The sequence below is a fragment of the Primulina eburnea genome, chromosome 2 (genome assembly GCF_022965805.1).
Source record: "Primulina eburnea isolate SZY01 chromosome 2, ASM2296580v1, whole genome shotgun sequence".
Classification (NCBI taxonomy): Eukaryota; Viridiplantae; Streptophyta; class Magnoliopsida; order Lamiales; family Gesneriaceae; genus Primulina; species Primulina eburnea.
Window position 1 is genome coordinate 45,674,512 of NC_133102.1, and position 21,787 is coordinate 45,696,298.

The window sequence follows — 21,787 nt, forward strand, 5'->3', positions numbered from 1 at the left end:
TTTGACAAGAAAAAATCTATAAAAAATATTGTTTGGAAAAACAATTATTTCAGTCAGGAGAACAAAATATCAAATAGCAAAATTAAGGATCTGTATTATTTTAATTGGCTCACAGAAATTTGCAATGATTTTCTAACATATGAATGAAATAGTTCGTATTTTACTATTTTATGGGTTAAATTGGTTTATTAAAATTACCATTTAATCTATATTATTGCTGTCAATTCATATATTGTCCTTTCTTTGTCTACGTGAAACAGGGTTTACTCAATCATACCTCTGCTGGCAGTACCCGCAAAGGTCGATCCAACGGCTCAGATTTTTTCGATTCAATTTTTTTTTTTTTTTTAACATGGAGGTGGGCTCGGATCACTCATGTGGAGTGATCTGGGCCATTTATTGCCCGTGCAGTTACTGTCTACACGGACAGGGTGAAACAATCCGGAAGGAAAAAACACATTTTTCAAAATACCCCAATATTAAATATGTATAGTTAAAAAATATATATCTCTCTTGTCAGAAGAAAAAAAAACCAATAATTTGTCTTTTATGAAATTGTATCTTTGTTGAATATAAATATATATATTATATAAAAGATTAGGTCCTCAGTCGTCCGAATTTCTGATACCAATTAATTTTTACGAAAATAAAATATATATTTAGACATGTAATGTTTTTAATATAATTTAGTCATAAATATAATATTTAATTCTCTTTAAAAATTTAGAAATTATCTCTCAAATTATTTATTTTATATAATTATATTTTTATCTAAATAATAATTTAAAAATATAACAAATTTTTATTAATCAACATGATTTATTAATACTCATGCTAATGATTCATATTTTATACGTTTCTTTGACCGTAAAACAATGTGTTCAGAAACTGTAAACAATTAATGGCCTGCTGCCTGCATATGCGGCAGTAAGGCTGGGTTGGTATCCTGCCTTGATCCATAAATTTATCGTACTTGGTTTGGTTAGCTTCTTAAAATTTCTTGAAAATTTAATTATATGAAAAAATCTTTAAAAATATTGAAAAACTATTACTTCTTGTTGAGCTTTGATACTGGTTTTTTTTTTCAGGAAAGCATCAATTTTAAGTTTTGATCGTAGTTTTAATAGTAAAAATTTAAACACAAAAGTTTTTGAGCAGCTTTCTCGTGAGACGATCTCATGAATCTTTATCTGTGAGATCAGGGACGTAGCCAGAAAATAACTTGAGGCTGGGCTGAATGTTAGTTGCGACGGAGACTAAGCGTTCCTACTAGGACGGCTTTTCTAAATACCGTCGCCGATTAGATCGGCGACGGTTTTGATTAAACCGTCGCTGATCAGCGACGGTTATTACACAACCGTCGCTATATAGCGACGGTTAAAAGAAAACCGTCGTAATTTTAGCGACGGATTTAGTAAAACTGTTGCTAATCCATCCGTTTTTTTTTTTTTGGTAGTATGGGCTATGGGCTAAAATTTTTAATAAATTCAAAAATTGTAGCTACGGATGTAGTAAACCGTCGCTAATCCATCCATATTTTTTAGTGTGCCCAAAAATCCCTGGGCTAGAGCCCACCGCAGCCTTTGGGGTGGCTCCGTCCTTGCGTGAGATGAGTCAGCCCTACCGATATTTACAATAAAAAATAATATTCTTAACATAAAATGTGATACTTTTTCATGGATGACCCAAATAACATATTCGTCTCACAAAATATGACCATGAGACCGTCTCACATAAGTTTTTATCAAAACGTTTTTATGATACAATCTCAAAATTTGTGAAATATATCTCTTACCTAAACATACAAACTCATATGAGGTCGTTATACAAATCAATTTCGTGCAACAAATCTCTTGTTCGTCTCCATCATTAATAAAAAGACATATTATTATTGTTATTCTATATATGAATTTAATCTATCGAACTCACTCACGTATAAAGATCAATAAAATCTTCTTACAATATACACTGTTAATTTAAGTATATCATCATGATATTTCAATACATTTATGTCAGAGAACGTCCTTTTCCTTAAAGGACGACTTGATTGTTGCTAAGTTAATATAATTTATGTTTTCCTTTAAAAAAAAAATCATTTACAACAAAGATACAGTAATTGTTGGGGACATAAACAAATAAATTTTGGGAACTGCGGGTACAATATGATTCGATGAATGGAAGAGGAGTCACGTGGGATACTGCTAAATGGTAGTAAATAGCTAACCCAGCCACCACCAATATTTTTGTAAGTTAGTGTATTGAATATATATCTTACATAATTGACTTTGTAATATTGTCTCATCGAGATTTTTGTATCAACGCATATATTACACAACATAATTATGATATTTTGATAAAAAAAAATTTATATATAAAAAAACGAAACAATTGTATATAACAAAATGATTTTATGTAAGAAAAATAAAGTTGGAATAATTTTCCGACCCTCGGAAAACAAGTCATGCCACAATTTTTATACCGGCGAATGGACTCCGGTTGACGGTAAAATCGAAATCGAACCGCTTGAAAACAATTCCTGAGGGCCTTGATTATGGTATCTCATGACATTAGGGAAATTTTCTTGGTTTTTTTTTTCTTTTTTTCCATCTTATCTGTTTATTTTTTGTGATTTTGGTCGATTATAATATTAAGACAGAGTGATTCGTGTAGAAGGACGAACGGGTTGGGTTATACGGGACAAAAAAACTGGTCAGTGCCCGGCAGGTTTTGCCCAAAATTTCTAATACCCGTTAGCTTTTTGATTTTACTGCAAGGCTACACCTCCACCATTTTTGTATTTTCCTTTAATTTTATGGTGTTGGTTGAATTTGCATGTGAAATATTAAATGCTTGTTGCCCGTGTAATTAATTACAAAATTTGTTCATTTTTTAATTAAATTTCAAGAAATCAAAATTAAAATATGTTGGAATATAAAAATCGAGAGCAAAGTTGAGAATAATATATTGATAATACCGGTTATAACATGTATATTTTATTTTTTGCTTAAAATAAAAAAAGTAGGTTACTATATTAAAGACGATATAAAAATTAAACATTGTGCAATATTCAATATATATTATAATTGAGTAATAAGATCAAATATGTACAAAATGATCACTAAAAAAATAAATAATATTAGAGATTTAGAGCTAAAAATACTATTCAAATTGTTGAGTAATTTTTTTTTTCTATTAATAACATAACCAATTATATTAGAAAGAAAATGAAATAAAATATCTCATCACAAAAATAACTCAATGATAAACGAGCTTTTAACGAGTCGAACTCGAGCTTTTCACAAGTTTAGTAATTTCAAGACAAGTCGAATTCTAGCCTGATGATAAAAGCTCGAATAAAGCTCGAGTTTGAGCTCGAGCTCTATCAATTTTAAACGAGCCAAACTCAAGCCAGATGATAAAAGCTTGAATCAAGCTTGAGCTTGAATTAATCTTAAACGAGCCAAGCTCAAGCCTGATACTGTTCGGTTTGGTTTGGATTGTTTACATCCCTAGTTGTACGATCTAAAATATTCGAGTTGCATCATTATAATCAGATATAACTTTTGGTAAAGTCAATCGCTCGATCCAACAATTGATATCATGATAGTCAAAGTCGTATATTTGATTATTATTTATTGCAATGAATGCAAATATTAGGAGAGAGATTGTTGTGGTGTAATAATTATCCTTGTTCGGTAAAATAATCTAAACGTGACACTTATACTATTGTACAATTCAAAATATCTGAGTTGCACCGTTACCATCAGTTGTAATGTTTACGATTAAGAAAACGTTTATTTAAGACGACTCTGAATGATGGTTTTAACTATTAATTAATATAAAACAATTGTTTAAAATACAATAAACTGAAAAAAGAGAGAACAATTATTGAAGACAATATTCTTTGATTTGTCCTCCTAATCTATCTACATATACTACATGCAAGTGATATGGAAACAAAAATCGGATCGATGCACTCGAATGTATTGACATTGGTAATTAATGTATTACATTGATGACAAAATTAACTACATTTAAAAATTATGTCAATTTATTTATATTTTTACTTAACATTTTAAAATAAATTATTAGGAAAAATCGAAGCAAGATTTTGTAGTCGCGTAAATTAACATGTCGTTAGGCCATCTCCAACCACAAAATATATTTTGGTGCAAATTTTGCACTAAAATAGTGCGTTTTCTGCACCAAATACAATATCCATCTTCAATCCATTTACTTCAAATCTTACATAAAAAAAAAATATTCTCGAAATATTCTTTTTATTTTACATATATTAATTTTTATATTTTATTTAATATTTTTAAATTATTACTAATGTTTTATTATTAATAAATTTAAATAATAATATTTAAGTTTATAATTTAATTAATTGTATTGTTATATTAATTTTTTGTATTTTTATTAAATTATATTATTTAAAAATCATTAAATCAAATTAGTTTTTAAATATTAATAATTAACATAAATAAAAAAAATTAAAAATCAACAATTATTTTTTATGATTAAATATTTAAATATTAAAAAAATAAAATAAATATTATATTATAATTTAAATAATATTTATAATTTTTAATACAAATATTTATAATAAATACAAATAAAAAAATTCAAAAAATTAAATAAAAAAAAATAAGACCCATGCGCCAAATTTGGCGCAGAGGAGGGGGGCTGCGCTATTTTGGTGAAAGCGCAGCAGTCTTGGAGATGTTCTTAGATGTAAAAAAATATATTGAAAGAAATGTTATACATTTAAAATAAATATTAAAAATTAAATCCATCTATATAAATAAGTAAAAGATAATTATTGAAGAGTAAAGCTTAAAAAGTAATCCACCTATATCGAAAGAAACTTAAGATCCAAAATAAGACATTTAGTTACTATCAGAAATGTAATACATCTAAAAAATAAAACACAGAGATTATTTGAAATTTCGATTATTACTTATTTTATTCCTATTATAAATGTATGGAAATTTAAAGTTGTCTTTTTTTATTATATGTTATATATAATATATTCACATGTTGCCAGACATGTAGTTCTTGCTAGTAAAAAAGATAAATATCGGATTTTTTTTTTAAATATTTTCTTAAAAAAAAGCATGTTACCGTATCACCCCACCCTCGAACGTCTAACATCTCGAAATTATCAGACACAAATCTATCGATTTCTTGAGATTTGTATCAAAATTTTGGATTCAACGAACTTTAAAAGGCCACTGAGGTGGCATGAGTCTGCTTGTGAGGATGAAGCAGAGGCACTGGTTTGTTTCATGCACGATGATCAGGACAGAGTAGAGGAATCAGATGTGGAGTCGAGAAGGTTTCGGACATCATCAAAGAAAAGCTGGCTAGTAACAATAAGCTAACATTCAGAAGCAAGTCACCAAACTTGGAAAAGAAAGTATGAGATTGCTAAAAATGATTAACAAAATAAAATAAAGTAAAGCAACTCTTAGAAAATAAAGGGTTGTTGGATACTGAATATCTGAGCAAAGACTCTTAAGCTTCAGCCTCTATGATGATCTGCTCAAATCCCAAAATGGAGATCGAACTGGGCTGCGGTTTCCTAGCTTATCTCTTTCTTGAATTCAGCCACTTCGCTGTTTTGACTGAGGCCCAATACTTTTGGGTATGTAATATGCTGTAGATGTCAAATGGTTGCTATATGGTGGCTCAGGCATGGGTTGTTTTGGACCAATCTTCCTGTTTCCATTCCAGTATTTCTGTGGGCATTACAGGATACTCGAGGAGTCATTTTGAAGCTTCGTTTGTTTCTTCAGCCTCAGGTAGTGTTCTTTCTTGCAAGCCTTTTCTTAATAGCAACGTAATTATCACTCAAATGTGGCATCATCTCTACTGGACATTCTGCATCTACTAGTTATGCTTCCCTTCCTTCTGCTTTCTTCATGTTTGCAGGTTGATTTTTAATCCTTCTGCTTAATGTAGTTTTCATTAACAACTCTTCCCACCCGTTTTGACTCGCCCTCACTATGAACTTTGTCCCTACAGTTTGTTTTCATGCTTCTGGTGAAGTCAATTACTTCCAAATAATATCTATATAATTCGACCATAAACTCTACAATCAAAAAATTGGGAATTTCGGGTATCTACACAAAAGGAAGTCGCAATGCTGTAATCAAATTATTTGCATGATAACTTGAGTGCCAATGTTCACCTTATGAGCAGAGACCCTTAATTCAAGTAATGACAGTGAACCTCGACCCCTCTTTCTTATGTTTGGTTTGTAGCAAGCTTATGTGCTCTTTCAAAAACTGGGATCCATGAATACAACTGGATAACTGTTTACTCCAAGTAGTCAGACAGCGGCACCTCTGGTCAGCAAAATAACAAGGCAGACATGATAATGCATGTCTAGCTGTTAGGACAGTGAATACATTCTCTCTGTACCGATGAATCGATGATGCTATTTCATTCAAATTCAATTTAAGTTCAAATTCAAATAATACGATACAAAAACAAAAACCCTTGGCAGACAAGAAAGAAAGCTAATTCAACTTTAACCAAGTTGCTCAACCAAACCGAATTTCAATAGAAATTTCTTCTGGTTACAGTCCAGCATTTCACTCAACGTACAATGTATGTGCTTTTGCTTCAAAAGTTTTTGCCTCGACTCTAATTTCTTCTTCAAACCGTGCCTAAAGAACTCGGGATAATCAGCAATTTCACTAATTTGCCTCCCCATCACCTGCGCCAAGAAATTGATCCTTGGTCCTAAAGAATTACTGGCGCTCTTCACCAGAACTGGAGGATAACCGGCCACCAATGCTGCTATCTGGCTCGAATTAAAACCACATGATTTGAGGTATGTGACATTAGGTCTAAGAGTCTTATTGGCGTCCCGACACAGAACCTCCGGGAAATTAATTGCAATCCTTTGGAGGTGAGTTTCTGTAAGGCCTAATGATTTCAAGAATTCCGAAGTTGGACGGAGACGTTTATCAACACTGTAACCCATGATAAATGAGTGTTTGACCAAAACTTTACCAATAATCCCATCTTTGGATAGACCGAGGCTGGCTAGAAAATCCACTATCTGTGATAACTTGAATTCGATGCTATAACTGATTATTCTAGGGTTTAACAATATCATTTTTCCAAGTAGCTTCTCAGGTGCACCAAGAGCTTCAAAAAAAGCAAGGAGCGGACAGAGCTTCTCCTCCACGCTGTGCAAGAGTATGTGCGGAAATTTTGTTATGGCAGAAGCTACCTCATTTGGTTTTGTCTCCAATGTTACAAGGCACTGAATCACTGGAATGAGTCTGTCGTGCAGGTCAAGAGTAAGAATTTTGGGGCACTTTCCAACAAGGGCAGGAAGTTTCCTCTCTTGAATACCTATACTTTTCAAGTAATCCCAGTTTTCTGAGGCTTTTTCCCTTTCAACACCCTCAAGGCGCTTGCACTTCTGGAACATTTCACGAATACTTTTGTCATCAAAGTCTCTGTCTTTGAAAAACCACATGATGGAATTACTGTGGCAACTTGTTTCCATGTCTCCTGACAGAATTTAGAAAAAATCAGAGTGAAACTTGAAAAAATTAAGATAAAATCGTCGGGCAAGATGGCTAAATCCAGAGTACTCACACTATATAATAAAAAATAATTCATTTGACAAAATATCTCAAGCATATTAGTTGAAACTCATGACAAATACAGTTCATCGTCAAAATTACCAAATTTGGTTTATTTCTCTTCTAGAGTCTTACTCCTATGACGCCAAAAAAATTAAAGCAACGGCAGCCTCCTAAGGAGGTTATTCTTATTTCAATTCTAAAACTTTCTGCTTAAATCCTTGAAAACACGAAGAACAACACTCCAAAACTTTAAAATTCATCAGACCAGCATTCTACTGTAGATAATCAAATTATCTGTGACAAACTCAATACAAGTACAGAAAAAAATTATAAAATAAAGCAAAAAAACTTATCGCTCAAACATAATCAGAGAAGCATTCAACAGCAACGAACATAGAAAAACTAGAGAAGGAATCGAACCTCATGAAATTTGGTTCAGTTTTCCAAGTGAAGTCGGAAATTTCCCGAAATATCACCTAAACTCCCATCTCTTTATCTTTCGTTATCCACGCTCGTTTGTCTCTCTTCTATCCATTTTCTTCCCTAAGAGAAGTCGCATTTCAAAGATTACACACACACACATAAATTGTTTCATGTTTGCATAAAAGCGTGTAGAGAGACCGAAGGGTTGGTTAGTCTAGTGGGCAATTGTACTAAAATTTGCAATTTTGATACATAATCTTTTCATTTTTACATATTTTAGAAAATAATATTTTATTAATAAATATTATATAGAAGAAATAAATAAAATAAAGTAATAAATGATACAAATTATTTTAAATAATGAGTAGGTCTCTTGTGAGACGGTCTCACGAATCTTTATCTGTGAGACGAGTAAACTCTATCGATATTTACAATAAAAAGTAATAATTTTTCACAGATGACTCAAATAAGAGACATGTCTCATAAAATACGACCCATAAAACCGTCTCAAAGAAGTTTTTATCTCAAATAATCATTGATTTGTTACTTCTTTATAAAAGGAGATAAAAGTTTAAAATAATAAGGGCAATTTAGGTATAATAATAAAAATTTACAACACACTATAAGAATCTATGAGTTGATAGATAGATTTTAAGACGGTTGATGGTTGTAACACAAATTGGACAAAGTCCATTAATATGTGTGATGTTGTTTTTTAGAATAGATTGGTCTATAGTTGATCGTGACCATATGGAATAAATGTTCTATCGAAATCATGTCAAATTAAATAAATTTTCTAATTTCTTTAATCTTTTTGCATGATTTAACTGGATTACTTAAAACCCAGCATTTTGAAAACATGTATGTGTGATGTGTATAGAGACAAAACATCAATCTAAGAAAAATAAATCATAAATCTCGTATAGTTCGTTCGATATTGTTATAAGATAAATGTATCATATTTATTTTAAGAAAACTGGGGTGCGATAATTGTCTCTACTTGGTAGAGCGATCAAACCGTGTTGCTTGAATTGATGTGCGGTTTAAAAGATTTGAGTTACATTATTACCACCAGCTATAACTTTTGGTAAAACGATAAACACTCGATCCTACAATTGTTATCAAAACCAAAGTCACGGGTTCGATTCTCATTGATTGCAAGGAGTATAAATTTAAAAGATTGAATTGCACCATTACAACTAACTATAACTTTTGATAAAGTATCATTAGAAATACATAATTTAGCATACAATATATCTTCAAGGAAAAATTAATATACAATATGTTAGAAAGGGTGAAAAAGAGAGAATAGTTTAATGTTGTCCATGTCAAACGTTTTTTTATTACTTACGATAATGACTCGAAGGTTCCAAGTCAAAGCAAGTAGGTAGCATGGATGACGCAACCACCTCTTTCCGGCTTCCCATTCTTCATTTACCTCCTCAGCACAAGATTCTTGAATATGTGTTTGTAATATATATTTGCTGAAAATTTTTTTTTGGTAGATAAAAATCAGTTCTTGGCTTGGTGTGGACTTGTGGCGCTGTCTGTTTCCGGGTATTTTCTCAAATTTCAAATGCGAAATTCATAATCCCATCTTCCCAATATTGCCGTTTCTCATTGCGGATCAACAAAATCATTTTGGGAGGTATTTTTTCCCCTGTTGAGTTTTTCTGTAGTTTTCGTGAAATATTTTGCTGTGGTTTTTGTGATAATGTATGAAGTATTGTATTGGGTTTTGCTTCAATAACAGAAGTAAAGATGGGAGGGCGGAGTTCAAAACAGTCTTCAACAAAAAATCCTTACGCAGGCAGTAACACAGGTCAAGAAAAGCTGTATTCTCCGAGGCAGAAACGGCGAAATACAATGGAGGAGGGTCAAATATTAGTGAAAGAATCCCAGAAATCGTCAGCTACATATGGAAATGTCAGTAATGAAGAATTTTATGATGGGATCCCCCAGTATAAGAGGAGTAGTTTATCCCAGCAATCAAGATCATTAAGGGTAAATAATTATTTTTGGTTTCTGTTACTATGCGTTGGATCAGAGTTGATAAATTAAGCTTTTCTTACCTTGTTTCCCATTATAGTGATGAGCGTGAGTGTTGAATTGCCACGCTATGCGATAAAGCTTTCGTACATGAGAGCTATGCTTGCCGTGAATTGATTGGTCCAAGCATGTTTTGATGTATAACATTAGAATTCTGTAAATAAGCTGCCTGTCGAAATTTCTTGTTGGCTACTTCCATATGGGTATGCCGGTGTGATGATTTGTATAAATCTTAATCATTTAGTTTGTCCAACGTAGTGAAAGAATTGTTCAAAAGATTCTACTTTTACTAAGCTTATCCATAAGAAAGCAGGCGAAGATGATGTTTGTTCATCGTACTACTGTGTTTAAAAGAGGAGGATTCAAATTTACCATTCCCGTGCTTCAAGATTTTTAGTGCAATTTTAATTTTTCTGAAACGAGCAAAAAATTGCAATTTTCCGAAACGAGAGGATAAATTAGTTTAAGAATGGTCCTATCTTGTAATATTTCTCTCTCTTTTAAGGGTATCAATACCAAACGCAGGTTTCAGAAGTGAGTTCTCTTTTGGGCAGAGCAGGCAGTGTTGGCCTTGGAAGGGCTGTTGAAGTTTTAGACACACTAGGAAGTAGTATGACCAATTTTAACTCAAGCCACGGTTTTGTTTCTGGAGCATCAACCAAAAACAATGAACTCTCAATCCTGGCATTCGAGGTTGCCAATACGATCGTTAAGGGATCAAACCTTATGCATTCACTTTCAAAGCGAAGCATACGAAAACTAAAAGACTTGGTGCTTCCTGCAGAGAGTGTTCAACAATTAATATCAACAGACGAGGATAAACTTTTGAAGATTGTTGCCGCAGACAAGAGGTTGGCTATAAAGAAACATGAGTGCTATTTGTTAATTTTGTCTTCTTTGATAAAAGAGAGCGTGTTGAAGTTTACTTTTACACAGGGAGGAGCTGAAAGTTTTCTTGGAAGAAGTAGTTCGCTTTGGAAATCGATGTAAAGATCCACAGTGGCATAATTTGGACCGCTTCTTTGAGAAGTAACCTATCTTGTATTTATCTACATATCAGTTTTATGTTAGACGTTAGTTTTGAATTTTTTAATGGGTGGATGCTAATTACTTCTTCAGACGTAGCGATCGTAATCCCCAGAAGCTCTCGAGAGAAGTAGCAGAATCTGTGATGCAGCAACTGATGACTTCAGTTCAACTTACAGCCGTTAGTATTATCTTTTTTTGCATCATATCTGGAATGACAACTTCCAGTTCACTGGATTTCAACCCTTTGTTGCGATTAAGTTTCTTGTGATTTTTCTTTGACCTTTGAGTCCTAAGTAGCATCACTGGATTTCAACCCTTTGTTGCGATTAAGTTTCTTGTGATTTTTCTTTGACCTTTAAGTCCGAAGTAGCATCCCACAGGTAGCCACTTGGGACATAATTGCTTCAACATGAGAATTATCAAGGATTCATGGACACCCATGTATGAAAATCCTCGTTTTTACGATCTGTAACTTGCCATACTTCCCAGTTTCTTAATATTCAATCATGATATTTGAATAAAATTCCAATTTATGAATGTGTTCGTTCTTTGATATATTCCCAGTATAATGCTTTGGCAGTCATGTCTTGGTCATGAACGGATATTTGAGAAATTAACAATCAAGTCAAAACTTGTGTTAGGGTCTGACAGTTCTTAGAAGATTTTTTATGTTGCTTTATCTTGAAAAGAAAGACTTTATGAAGTTGACATTAATTGATTACTGGATAAAAATTATTCTACTCACATAGACTATTCCCTTGCACTCATGTGTTTTGTGATACACGACCGGATAACATGCAATAGACTAAATTGGTGTCCATGAACAAACTTGAGATTTTTGTCCAGGTGGGGTGAGCTTCAATGTATTTTTTTTGGGTCTGTGAGACGTCAGTTTTGTTAAAAAATACCATAAACTTCGAAATTTTTGTTATTTGAGAGGAGCAATTGCCTGTATTCTTCCCCTATTTAGTCTGCCTCTGTTGGTGTTATGGTCACCAGTAATGATAATTATTGATTGCCGATCAATATAAGAATATACGTCATTCGTTTGAGTTGCCACCGGAAATATTGAACAAAGCACTGCCTTTTGTCAGCAGGAGCTATACCAGGAACAGCATGAATTAGAAAGATTTGAACAAGATTATCTTCACAGGCGTCTGGAAGAGCTTAAACACAATGCTTCACAAAAAGGTGGTTCCTTGATCCTCAGTGCATAATCCTTGTACATGTTCTTTTATTTTAGCTTTACTTTTTATAATAATTTTCATTCGTTAATCACAGTTGGGTTAGAACTTTGAAAAGTTTGAACTTATGCTGTTATCATGTACATTACAGGGGATAGGGACTACAACCTAACCATTATGGCAGCAGAATTGAAAAGCCAAAAGAAGCTAGTGAAAAATTTAAAAAAGAAGTCACTTTGGTCCAGAAGAATGGAAGAGGTAATTAATCCTGATCCTTAGCTCAGAAAAAAATGTCAGTTTAAGGGAGCCAAGATTAAGCGTAGAAATTTAAAAATTTCCCACAAGTTATTCTTATTTGATGGCAGGTTATGGGGCAGCTTGTAGATACTGTGCTATTCTTGAACCATGAGATAAACAATACGCTGGGCAATCCAGGTACAAGTCCAATCTTGAAGCATGAGACAAGTATCTAGGTTGCGCTTAGATCGAAGGATTTGATCTTGGGAAAAGATGTGAGGAATTGATTTCAAATGACAACCATAAATCCTCTATAATTACTATTGAAATTGTTTATATTGATATGGAGTGGATTTGAAATTCACTTGAATTTAAAGAATTTGAAATCCCTTATTTCAAATCCATAAATCAAGGGACAACCTAAGATTTATGTAAAAGTAGTTAAACAATTTGAAATCCCTTATATCAAGGACAACATAACATTTATATAAAAGTTAGCCCTTCCGAGCGTCCCAAGGAAGAAACTTTGAGATAAGTTAAATGGTTTTTCCGACTCTCATTTATTCTTGTGATTTGTGAACTTGTCTTCTTTTGATCAGCAGTGGTAGAAGGCGGAGGACCAGAAAATGTGTCGCGTGGTAGCCAGCAGACATTGGGGGATGCTGGACTTGCGTTACATTATGCTAATATAATTCTCCAAATTGATTCGATTGTATGCTACTAATTGTTATTTTTCCTTTCAACTTTTTTCTTGTATCAGCATTTCTTAGTTCGTGTCTTGCATGATCAGGTAGCTCGTTCGAGTTCGATGTCTCCAAACTCCAGGGACACTTTGTATCAGAGCTTGCCACCAAATGTCAAAGCTTCTTTGCGATCCAAATTACAGTGTTTCAAAATCGAGGAGGAGGTAAGTTCTTAAAATAATGACTGGAATGAAGTTCTATACGTATTTAAACTCTTTAGTATCTTCTCCGCAGCTCACTGTGACAGAAATCAAAGATGAGATGGAAAAGATGTTGAGCTGGCTTGTTCCTACTGCTACAAACACAGCCAAGTAAAGTTCTAGACCTTGTAAAAACAGTTCTTCCTCGTTTTTCCCATTTGACCACAGTTTTTAACAATGTCTCATTGATTTTGTATCATAGAGCTCATCATGGCTTTGGTTGGGTTGGAGAGTGGGCCAACACAGGGTGAGTATTTTGATTGTCTTGAATCTGACGTCAAGTAGTGTCCATCGAATGCACCCTCACCCTTTTTTGTTCATTCCTAGCGCCTTTGCCATTGAACTGGAAAAAACTTATGGTTATTCTGAATGCAGCTCGGAACAGAATCGCAGGACAGCTGCTCCAATCGATGTTATGAAAATCGAGACGCTACAGCACGCAGATTGGCAGAAAACAGAAACTTACATTCTTGATCTCTTGTTGTGGCTAAATTATTTGGTTAGCCGATCCAAATCTAGGCCCGAGGCCATTGGCATCGCAAAGATAACCCTTCGTGATGAATCAGAAGAACAGACAATTCACATGAAAAACGATTCAGTTTCATCACCATCTTTGTGGAAGGAGGATCAAGAGGTGATACTTGACAAAAATGACATTGGACTTGGTGATGATATACAGTTGGATGTGATTGATAGAGTTGAGATCGAGTTATAGCTAGCAGATGTTGATAACGGTGGTTCTTGGTCATAAATGATGGACAAGTGCGTCTATCTTTCGAACAACTGGTACTTGATCGAGTGGTACGATTTGGTTTCATGTAATGACTTTGCAGCGAGAATAGGCAATGTTGTGGTTTGTACAGCATTGAATCTTGTAAAGAAGCTATACTGTCAATAGAAGGATTTTTTTTGTACATTGTTTCCAAGGTTGATACGTCTTTTGTATGTTTTCTTGTTCTACATCATACTTCGGAGTGGTGAAATAATTTATTCGTCTTCAATATCCTAGACCAAATTCTCTATAAAGCCAACAAAACTAAAAACTACAAACGCTAATATCCAAAACAAATGAATCAATCAAATCCCAAGATCAAACTAAACACCAAATATCAACAGAGGAAAAATTAATAATAATTTCAGATCATAAAGAATTCCCACCGCCAGAAGTTCCTGAAGACTCTGCAACATCCTTCAGTCTCAGCACTTTTTCAACCATTTTCCCCTTCTCAACCGAGCTATCCACAACTCTATTCAGTTTCTTCAACCAAACATCGTAGTCGATTTTATATGGTGTCCCACACAGATTATCCACGTAATCTGTGAATGCCTTTAACAGAGGTGAAACCTCGCCTAGCTTCTGCTGAAATATACGTTTTGACCAGCATTTCTGCCGCCATTTCAGAGCTGATTCTATAGAATCTTGCTGTGGCATGGCTCCACCGGAAACAAAGTAAGTAAGGTAAACGAGGCTCTCCAAATCAGATGAGGGGCAAAGTTTACCATGCTGGAGTGCATGACTAGAAGAGAACTGTAAGTTTAATGAAGGGCTGTCTTTATCCTCCAACACGGCATGTCCCCATGAAACTGTAACAAACAAGCTTTGTTTTCTTGAGTCTTGGTAATCAAGAATACGCAATATATTCTCCGGACAAATATCACCGTGCATGATGTTTGCGGTCCTTGCACTTCTTAAAGCTGCAAGACAATCTCGACAACAACGTACAGTTTCTTCTGCCGAAATTGGGCCATTATGGGCTATGATAGAAGAAACCGGCTCCCCAACCGGACACATGACAAGCATCGGTGTTCCACACCATGTATTGTCGCAACGCCCCTTTGGGCTTTGCTTTTCACATGGGCCAGAATGCACTATTCTGCCTGTTGCTATTATTTCAGGTAGATGTTTGCTTGAAATACCCTGTTCTTTAAAAATGTTCAACACTTTAGTTTGCCTTTGGACTTGATACCACAGTTTCATGTCTTCCCAAGATGGCTCCAAACGAGAGCTATGAACACCAATGAACAAATTCAACAACTGTGAAGGACAGTCGTCAGAAACAACGATATAGAACAATCCATTCCCGTCTTCTATAATTTCTTGAACTTGGAAACTTTGAAGTCCTTGGTTGTGATCTTCAAGTAATACTATTTCACTCCGGCTAAGCCTCAAGCGTGATCCTCTGGATGCAAAATTCTGATTACTTTCATGCTCTAATTCGATAATTTCTCTATGATGGTTGTGATAAATATGATAAGGGGCTGGAGGGTTTTCATTTTTGTTAGTGCAATCCTCCATTCTGCGTTTTTCTAAACGGAGACTGTGGTTGCCGGCAAGTGAGACCATCGACTTTCTTGGAGGCCCATTCCACTGAATAATGGAGTTGAAAATTGCCAAAAGTAGTTGCATTGTTCCCAAATCAGCCCAATTTACATTCCCAAGCTTGTTCCATATTCGGTCCACTGGGGAAACACTTACTTCTGCATGGTATACTATCCAATCTGCTATAGATTGATAAGGGTTATTTAAGTCTATCTCAAGTTTGCGAAGGTCACCGCCGAGTTTGACAATCCCTCCATATTTCGAGTCCAAAACAGATACAAAAACATGATTACTTTTAACAGTATTGGACTTGCTCAAACTCCGAGAAAGCAGTATATGAACGGCATAGAAAAGAGCCTCGCAAAAAGCAGAATAGGAAAAATCCAAATTCCTTTCCATTTGTAATGTCTTGTCTGAACAACACGAACTTTACTACATTATCCCAATGAGCAGAAAAACTTCCCTTATTATTTATCATCAGAGCAGCACCACAGACCCGATTAAGTCTTTCCCTCGATATTGCTTTCTCAACGGTGTAAAACTTGGATCCATGATCATAAGGACACGACACGAAATATGGAAACGGTTTAGTCTTATGCCAAAATGCATGCCAAAGTCCTTTAGCAGCAGTAAGAAGAAAATCTTCAAGTGCTGAATACTCATCTTCTTTGAGGTTGTTGGAGGAGTAAGGTGGGCAAGGCATGCGCATTAGTTGCTGAAATAAAACTCCTTCCAAAGCAAAATCAAGCGTACGTATCTCATCCAACGGGAAGAGGGTGCTAAACCTTTTTTTGCTGGGATTTGTTTTACCGTGTAAATTATCTGTCACCCAATCCTCCAGATACTTTGTGAAGATATTAAGGTCTACAAGTTTTGTTGTGTATTCCTTGAGTACTTTGTATACCCTTTTTGAAGTGGGGATGAACTTGCTCGATGGGCTGGATGTAGTTTGGATAGAAGACGCTGCAGCCACATTATTTTCACATAGTTGTTATATGCGATAATTAAGAAGGCAAACAACCAAAAGACCGAGTGAAGTTCAGAAATGCAGGTTCTCTAGTTAATGAGATATCTACACGAAAATATAAACAACATGACTTTCAATGAAGTGTTAAAATGAATAGGCAAAATCCATCATAATTCATAAAACAATGGCAGATGTGTTATCTTTTCTCGCTTTCCTCGCAGTTAAGTTTAAAACGGCAGATTGAGCAACCTAATGCACACAAACCACAAAAGTCGATCAAAGTAAACAGCAGAGTTCCTACCAGGCATCCTGAAACTTCCATCGAAACTTGGGCCTGAGGATGATGAATCAGACTCATTTTTCTGAAGACCTGCTCGTTTGAACAGAGACCATTACAGGTTGCAAAAACCATGAAAAGGACAATTTTATAAGTAGATGAGGAGTTCATCCCTAAAAATTACGATGGTTTAGCAATTAACATCCATCACACAACATTTCTAGCTTAAACCAAGATGCATCTTCTCTTAAACTACTCAGATTAGTCCCGAATTTCAATGCCGTCAACAAAAGATGATTCTCATAGCCACGAGCTCACTGGATGCAATACGTAAAGAACCAAATCACCAGCCTAGAATTCAGCTATTTCTACCAACAACAAAAAATTAACTGAACGTGTATCCAAACTGTTACTCTTTATTCATGCCTGCAGACCATTGTATAATACAATTCTTTAGAGCACCATCACTAAATAGCAGCTCTTCATGTGCAGGAAACTTAAAAAAGAAGAACCTTTTAGATTATCAAAGCGAAAAATAAAAACCTATTAAGAAAAGTGAACAGCGTTAAAAATATATAACAAGAAAATGAATGAGTTCTGTGTACGTATATGTTTAGTTAGCTAATGCAACGGATGATTCATCACCTGGCCTCATCTTGAACGTGCTCGGAGATACGCAACACAATATTTCCTTTTTTAATACAAATCAAACCAAGAAATCCTTCACATTACATGGGCAAGAAAATCCTCAAAGATACAGTGTGGACCAAACCACGACGCACAAGAAAGTTAGGAATGGGCAGGAGAGACAGATAGGCGGAGAAAAGGAGATAGACTGCTTGGTAATGGAAATGAATGCATTGAAAAATATTCCGAGAGTTGGAAAATGATACAAATCCGATTTGTTCAAGGGTTATAATGATGATGTTGATGGTGCCTTCCACAAATTTGATGGCATTATCATTAATTTAATTCGAGTTTTTGTTTTCTTGCTCTCTTTCTCCTTTGTCTGCTCTGTGTTGCCAACCGGTACTGATACTAGAGAATATATGAGCAAGTGGTTGGGGGAGATTCTTGAAGACCACATTAATGAGTTTTAGATAATTGCACTTTAGACCTTCACATGTATTGCTCATTTTATTGTAACGACCTAAGTATCCCGATCTTGGGTTTTTTTTTCCGATAAATGGGCTCTCTCTGCGATTTTGTTTATCGTGAGTTTTTAATGCACTGTTATTTATAAAATATCTTTATATCTGAAAAATGAGTCCTTTTACTTCCTCCAACAATCGAACTCATGACTTTCTGACTCAAACACTTAGTGGGGTGTATTCAATTCAGAGTTTTGATGATTTTTAATGACTTTTTTAAATGATAGACTTTTATGGATTTGATAAATTTTTATTGACTTTTATGGAATCTCACATATTTATAAACAGATTTATGTGGATTTATGTAGACTTTTTTGCAAGATTTTTATAAACTTTTGTAGATTTTTTTTTTATAGAATTTTATAAATTTTGTACTTAACTATAACATGTGATTTTTTATTTATTTCTTTGAACCAATAATTAATTGACATATATAACATATTCAATTTGAAATTATTTTTAATATTTATATTAAAAAAATAAATTTACTTATTTAAAAGTTAAATCGTTTAATCCTTACATATATATATATGTGGGTTTATATGCATGTTTGTAAATTTTTTAAAATACATCAATTGATTAACATGTAATCTTATTTTTAAATTGATAATATAAATGTAAAAATAATATTATTTATTATTGTGTGAATATAATTTTGTATAAAAATATCATAGCTTACATAATAATTAAAAATACGAAAATGAATTTAAAAAATCATTGTTGTGACGAAACTATTCAATTATTAAGAATTAAACAACATTTTTTTGATCATCTTTATTATTATTGAATATTACATTAATTTGTATAAATCATAAATTAAAAATCACAAATCAATTCTATAATTCAAAATTTTCCCGTGTTATTAAAATAAAAAATTATTACATGAACAATCAGCCAAAAAATGAAAATTTGAAAAAGAAAGATGAAAATATATATAGAGATACACTTCGAAAATTTGAGAGAGTAATAGAAATAGATGAGAGGAGAGAAGATATGAAGATATGTGATGTGAAGCACAGAGAGAGAGTTAGAAGTTTTAAAAATCCATTCAAATCTTTGGGGTGAACCAAATACAATTTTTTACAATTTGTAGTCGTACCTTATGCTTTAATGTTTGTAAGTCAATGAATTCCATGGAGTTATTAAAAGTCCATGGAAAATTTGAATACCTGTAGACTTTTATAGAGTTTATAAAAGTCAATGTTGAATACCACTTGACTTTTTAAAACTCCATGAAAGCCTATTTTGAATACCACAAGACTTCTATAGAGTATGCAAAAGTCTTGATTGAATACCTCTAGATTTTTAAAATCTACAAAAGTCATTAAAAGTCAATAAATATCCTATATCAATACATAAAGGGAATACTATTTTTTTGATTTTTAAAACTTCTCATGTATGATTTTGTAACATTGTTTAGCATGCTTTGTGCATATAGACGAGTTTAAAATAGAAAGAAAAAATGACTATAAATTTTTTTTTATCTTCGAACAATACTATATGATAATGATCGTATGAACAAGGGCAAAATATGTTAAAATGGGCATCAATAAGACGGTATTGTCCTTTAGATAGTTATTGAAAAATATGTTTCTAATTATATGATATAATAGGGGTAGGCAAAATCTCGGTTTAATCTCAATAACAAACCAAACCGAATTAAATTAAAAAAATATTGGTGTTTTACACTGATTTATATGAATATCTGTGATATGTTTGAGTAATTGAGGGAGATATAAAAATATATGTTTCGACGAAACTGAAATGGCGATGGAATTGCCAATCTTCACCTGATACATAATACAATTTGCTAATTCTAACAAATGTGAATATGTTGTGATATCAGGTCGACAGAAGTTTGTTAGTCGTCTTACATCGATCGGATAAAACCCCTAAGAGTTTGCATATATGGACTTGGACAAACCTCACTCTTGAACTAGTTTTTGAGGTTTAATTATGTCCAAGTCTCAATTTAACATGGTATCAGAGTCAAATACTTCACGCTCCAGATGTTTATTCATGAGCGTGGGAGTATTTGTTACTTGCCATCAACTTTTATAGCTTGCTAACAACTTTAAACTAACAATAAGTATCGAATAGAGGTTGGATACTCACAAACCAATTAAAATTTGATATTCTGATATTGAATTCCAACATCATTTCTACATCAGTCTAGTTAAATAACACATGATTGAATCTTAATTTGTATATCTTGAGATATAATCATTTTCATTGATGCACAATATCATTAACGTTGATCATCAGTTGTTAGATGGGGTACGATAAATATAGATCAATAACACAATAAGAATTTATCTCATTCTCACGTCAATCGACTCCGATTGGGTGTTGGTATGATATATTAGAATGATGTGCAAAGTTAATTTCGAGGAAATTGATCGATAAAGGTTTGGGCCAAGAGAAAATCTAAGAGAAAAGTTTGTGCAAGAAAATGGTGAATATTGTTGAAAAATAATTTAAAATGTGTGTATTGAATATTTGAATGTTGAAAATAAGAGTTGTAAATATTGAAAATTAGTGTGTGATGATGTAGGTGATGATGAATTTTATTTTTGGATTATGTGTAAAGAAACTCTATAAATAGATCTCTCATTTGTGAAGAAAATCACAATTGAGTACAGAGAAAAATATTATAAAGTGTGTAGTTTGGTAAATTTTGAGAGTTTGGGATTTTTACTTTTTACCATAAATTTTTACTTTTTCACAACACGTTATCAGCACGAAGCTCTAAAAGTTCTAGATACTTTTCCAAGCTCCAAACAGAAGAAAAATGTAACAAAAGTAATAATATTTATTTTACTGTTATTTATTTATTATATATTTATTTAATATACAATATAATGTTATTATTAGAAATAATAAAAATAAATTTTTCATAAACTTGTTATAAATCCTGGGAGGATGTTAAGACGACATCCCACACTCCCGGCAAGGGATACTACAAGTATAAAAGACTATAAGATTTTTAAACAAAATAAATTATGACACTCATTATAATATTATGATATGATATACATAATTATTTAAACATGTCTAATATTATATACATCATATTATTACCATAAAATTATACAAATACATACATTTATTTTTTTTGTACACCAACGGTCATAAACGGCAACAAACGGCTAGTTTTTATGCCTATAAATATCATCTCACAAACACATTCAATCACTCCAACTTAATCTTCTTCTCTAAAAATTATTCTTCATCAAATTTTTCGAAGAAAAAAAGAAGATGACTTTCTCAAGGTTATTTTTAATTATTTTGGTTATCATACTCACGAGTCTTGTACTTATCGAAGAATATCCTCATTGTGTGTTTTCTTTATTTTTACAAATACTTGTACTTGTTGTTTATCCGTTACTTTGTATTGCAATATTTATTAACTAATAAAATGCATCGTAATTTTTTTAGTACCACCATGTCAAATTTAACAAAGCTCGAATTTGTTGCGCTCGACATCACGAGAAAGAATTATATGCCATGGACTCTAGATGTAGAAATGCATCTTGAGTCATTGGGTCTAAGCGAGACTATTAAAGAAAATGGCATATGTACATCACAAGAAAA

The 21,787-nt window shown here is 33.1% G+C and overlaps 4 protein-coding genes across 8 annotated transcripts; 1 reads left to right on the forward strand and 3 right to left on the reverse strand.

Moving 5' to 3' along the window:
* Positions 1-6,448: 6,448 nt before the first annotated feature.
* LOC140823677 (transcription termination factor MTERF6, chloroplastic/mitochondrial) lies at positions 6,449-8,189 on the reverse strand. Its single transcript, XM_073185138.1, has 2 exons — positions 8,034-8,189; positions 6,449-7,536 (listed from the first exon to the last, which is right to left on the reverse strand). The coding sequence occupies exon 2, from the start codon at positions 7,529-7,531 to the stop codon at positions 6,539-6,541; it is 993 nt and encodes a 330-aa protein (XP_073041239.1). The 5' UTR covers positions 7,532-7,536; positions 8,034-8,189; the 3' UTR covers positions 6,449-6,538.
* A 1,206-nt stretch (positions 8,190-9,395) lies between these two features.
* On the forward strand, positions 9,396-14,392 carry LOC140823678 (protein PSK SIMULATOR 1-like). Of its 5 annotated transcripts, none has more exons than XM_073185139.1 (13): positions 9,398-9,684; positions 9,790-10,040; positions 10,611-10,936; positions 11,022-11,114; positions 11,205-11,292; positions 12,212-12,305; positions 12,450-12,556; positions 12,664-12,733; positions 13,135-13,247; positions 13,326-13,442; positions 13,513-13,589; positions 13,681-13,725; positions 13,854-14,392. In XM_073185139.1, exons 2-13 carry the CDS (start codon positions 9,798-9,800, stop codon positions 14,191-14,193), a joined length of 1,713 nt encoding a protein of 570 aa, XP_073041240.1. In that variant the 5' UTR covers positions 9,398-9,684; positions 9,790-9,797; the 3' UTR covers positions 14,194-14,392. The 5 variants fall into 5 exon arrangements, with proteins under 5 accessions (XP_073041245.1, XP_073041240.1, XP_073041244.1 ...); XM_073185143.1 differs by having other exon boundaries at positions 13,138-13,247; XM_073185140.1 differs by having other exon boundaries at positions 9,398-9,593.
* Positions 14,368-18,082, reverse strand: LOC140823679 (uncharacterized). Its single transcript, XM_073185145.1, has 3 exons — positions 17,688-18,082; positions 17,067-17,135; positions 14,368-16,761 (listed from the first exon to the last, which is right to left on the reverse strand). The coding sequence occupies exons 1-3, from the start codon at positions 17,695-17,697 to the stop codon at positions 16,094-16,096; spliced, it is 747 nt and encodes a 248-aa protein (XP_073041246.1). The 5' UTR covers positions 17,698-18,082; the 3' UTR covers positions 14,368-16,093.
* On the reverse strand, positions 14,620-15,885 carry LOC140824373 (uncharacterized). The gene has a single exon (XM_073185967.1). It carries the CDS (start codon positions 15,883-15,885, stop codon positions 14,620-14,622), a length of 1,266 nt encoding a protein of 421 aa, XP_073042068.1.
* Positions 18,083-21,787: the final 3,705 nt, after the last annotated feature.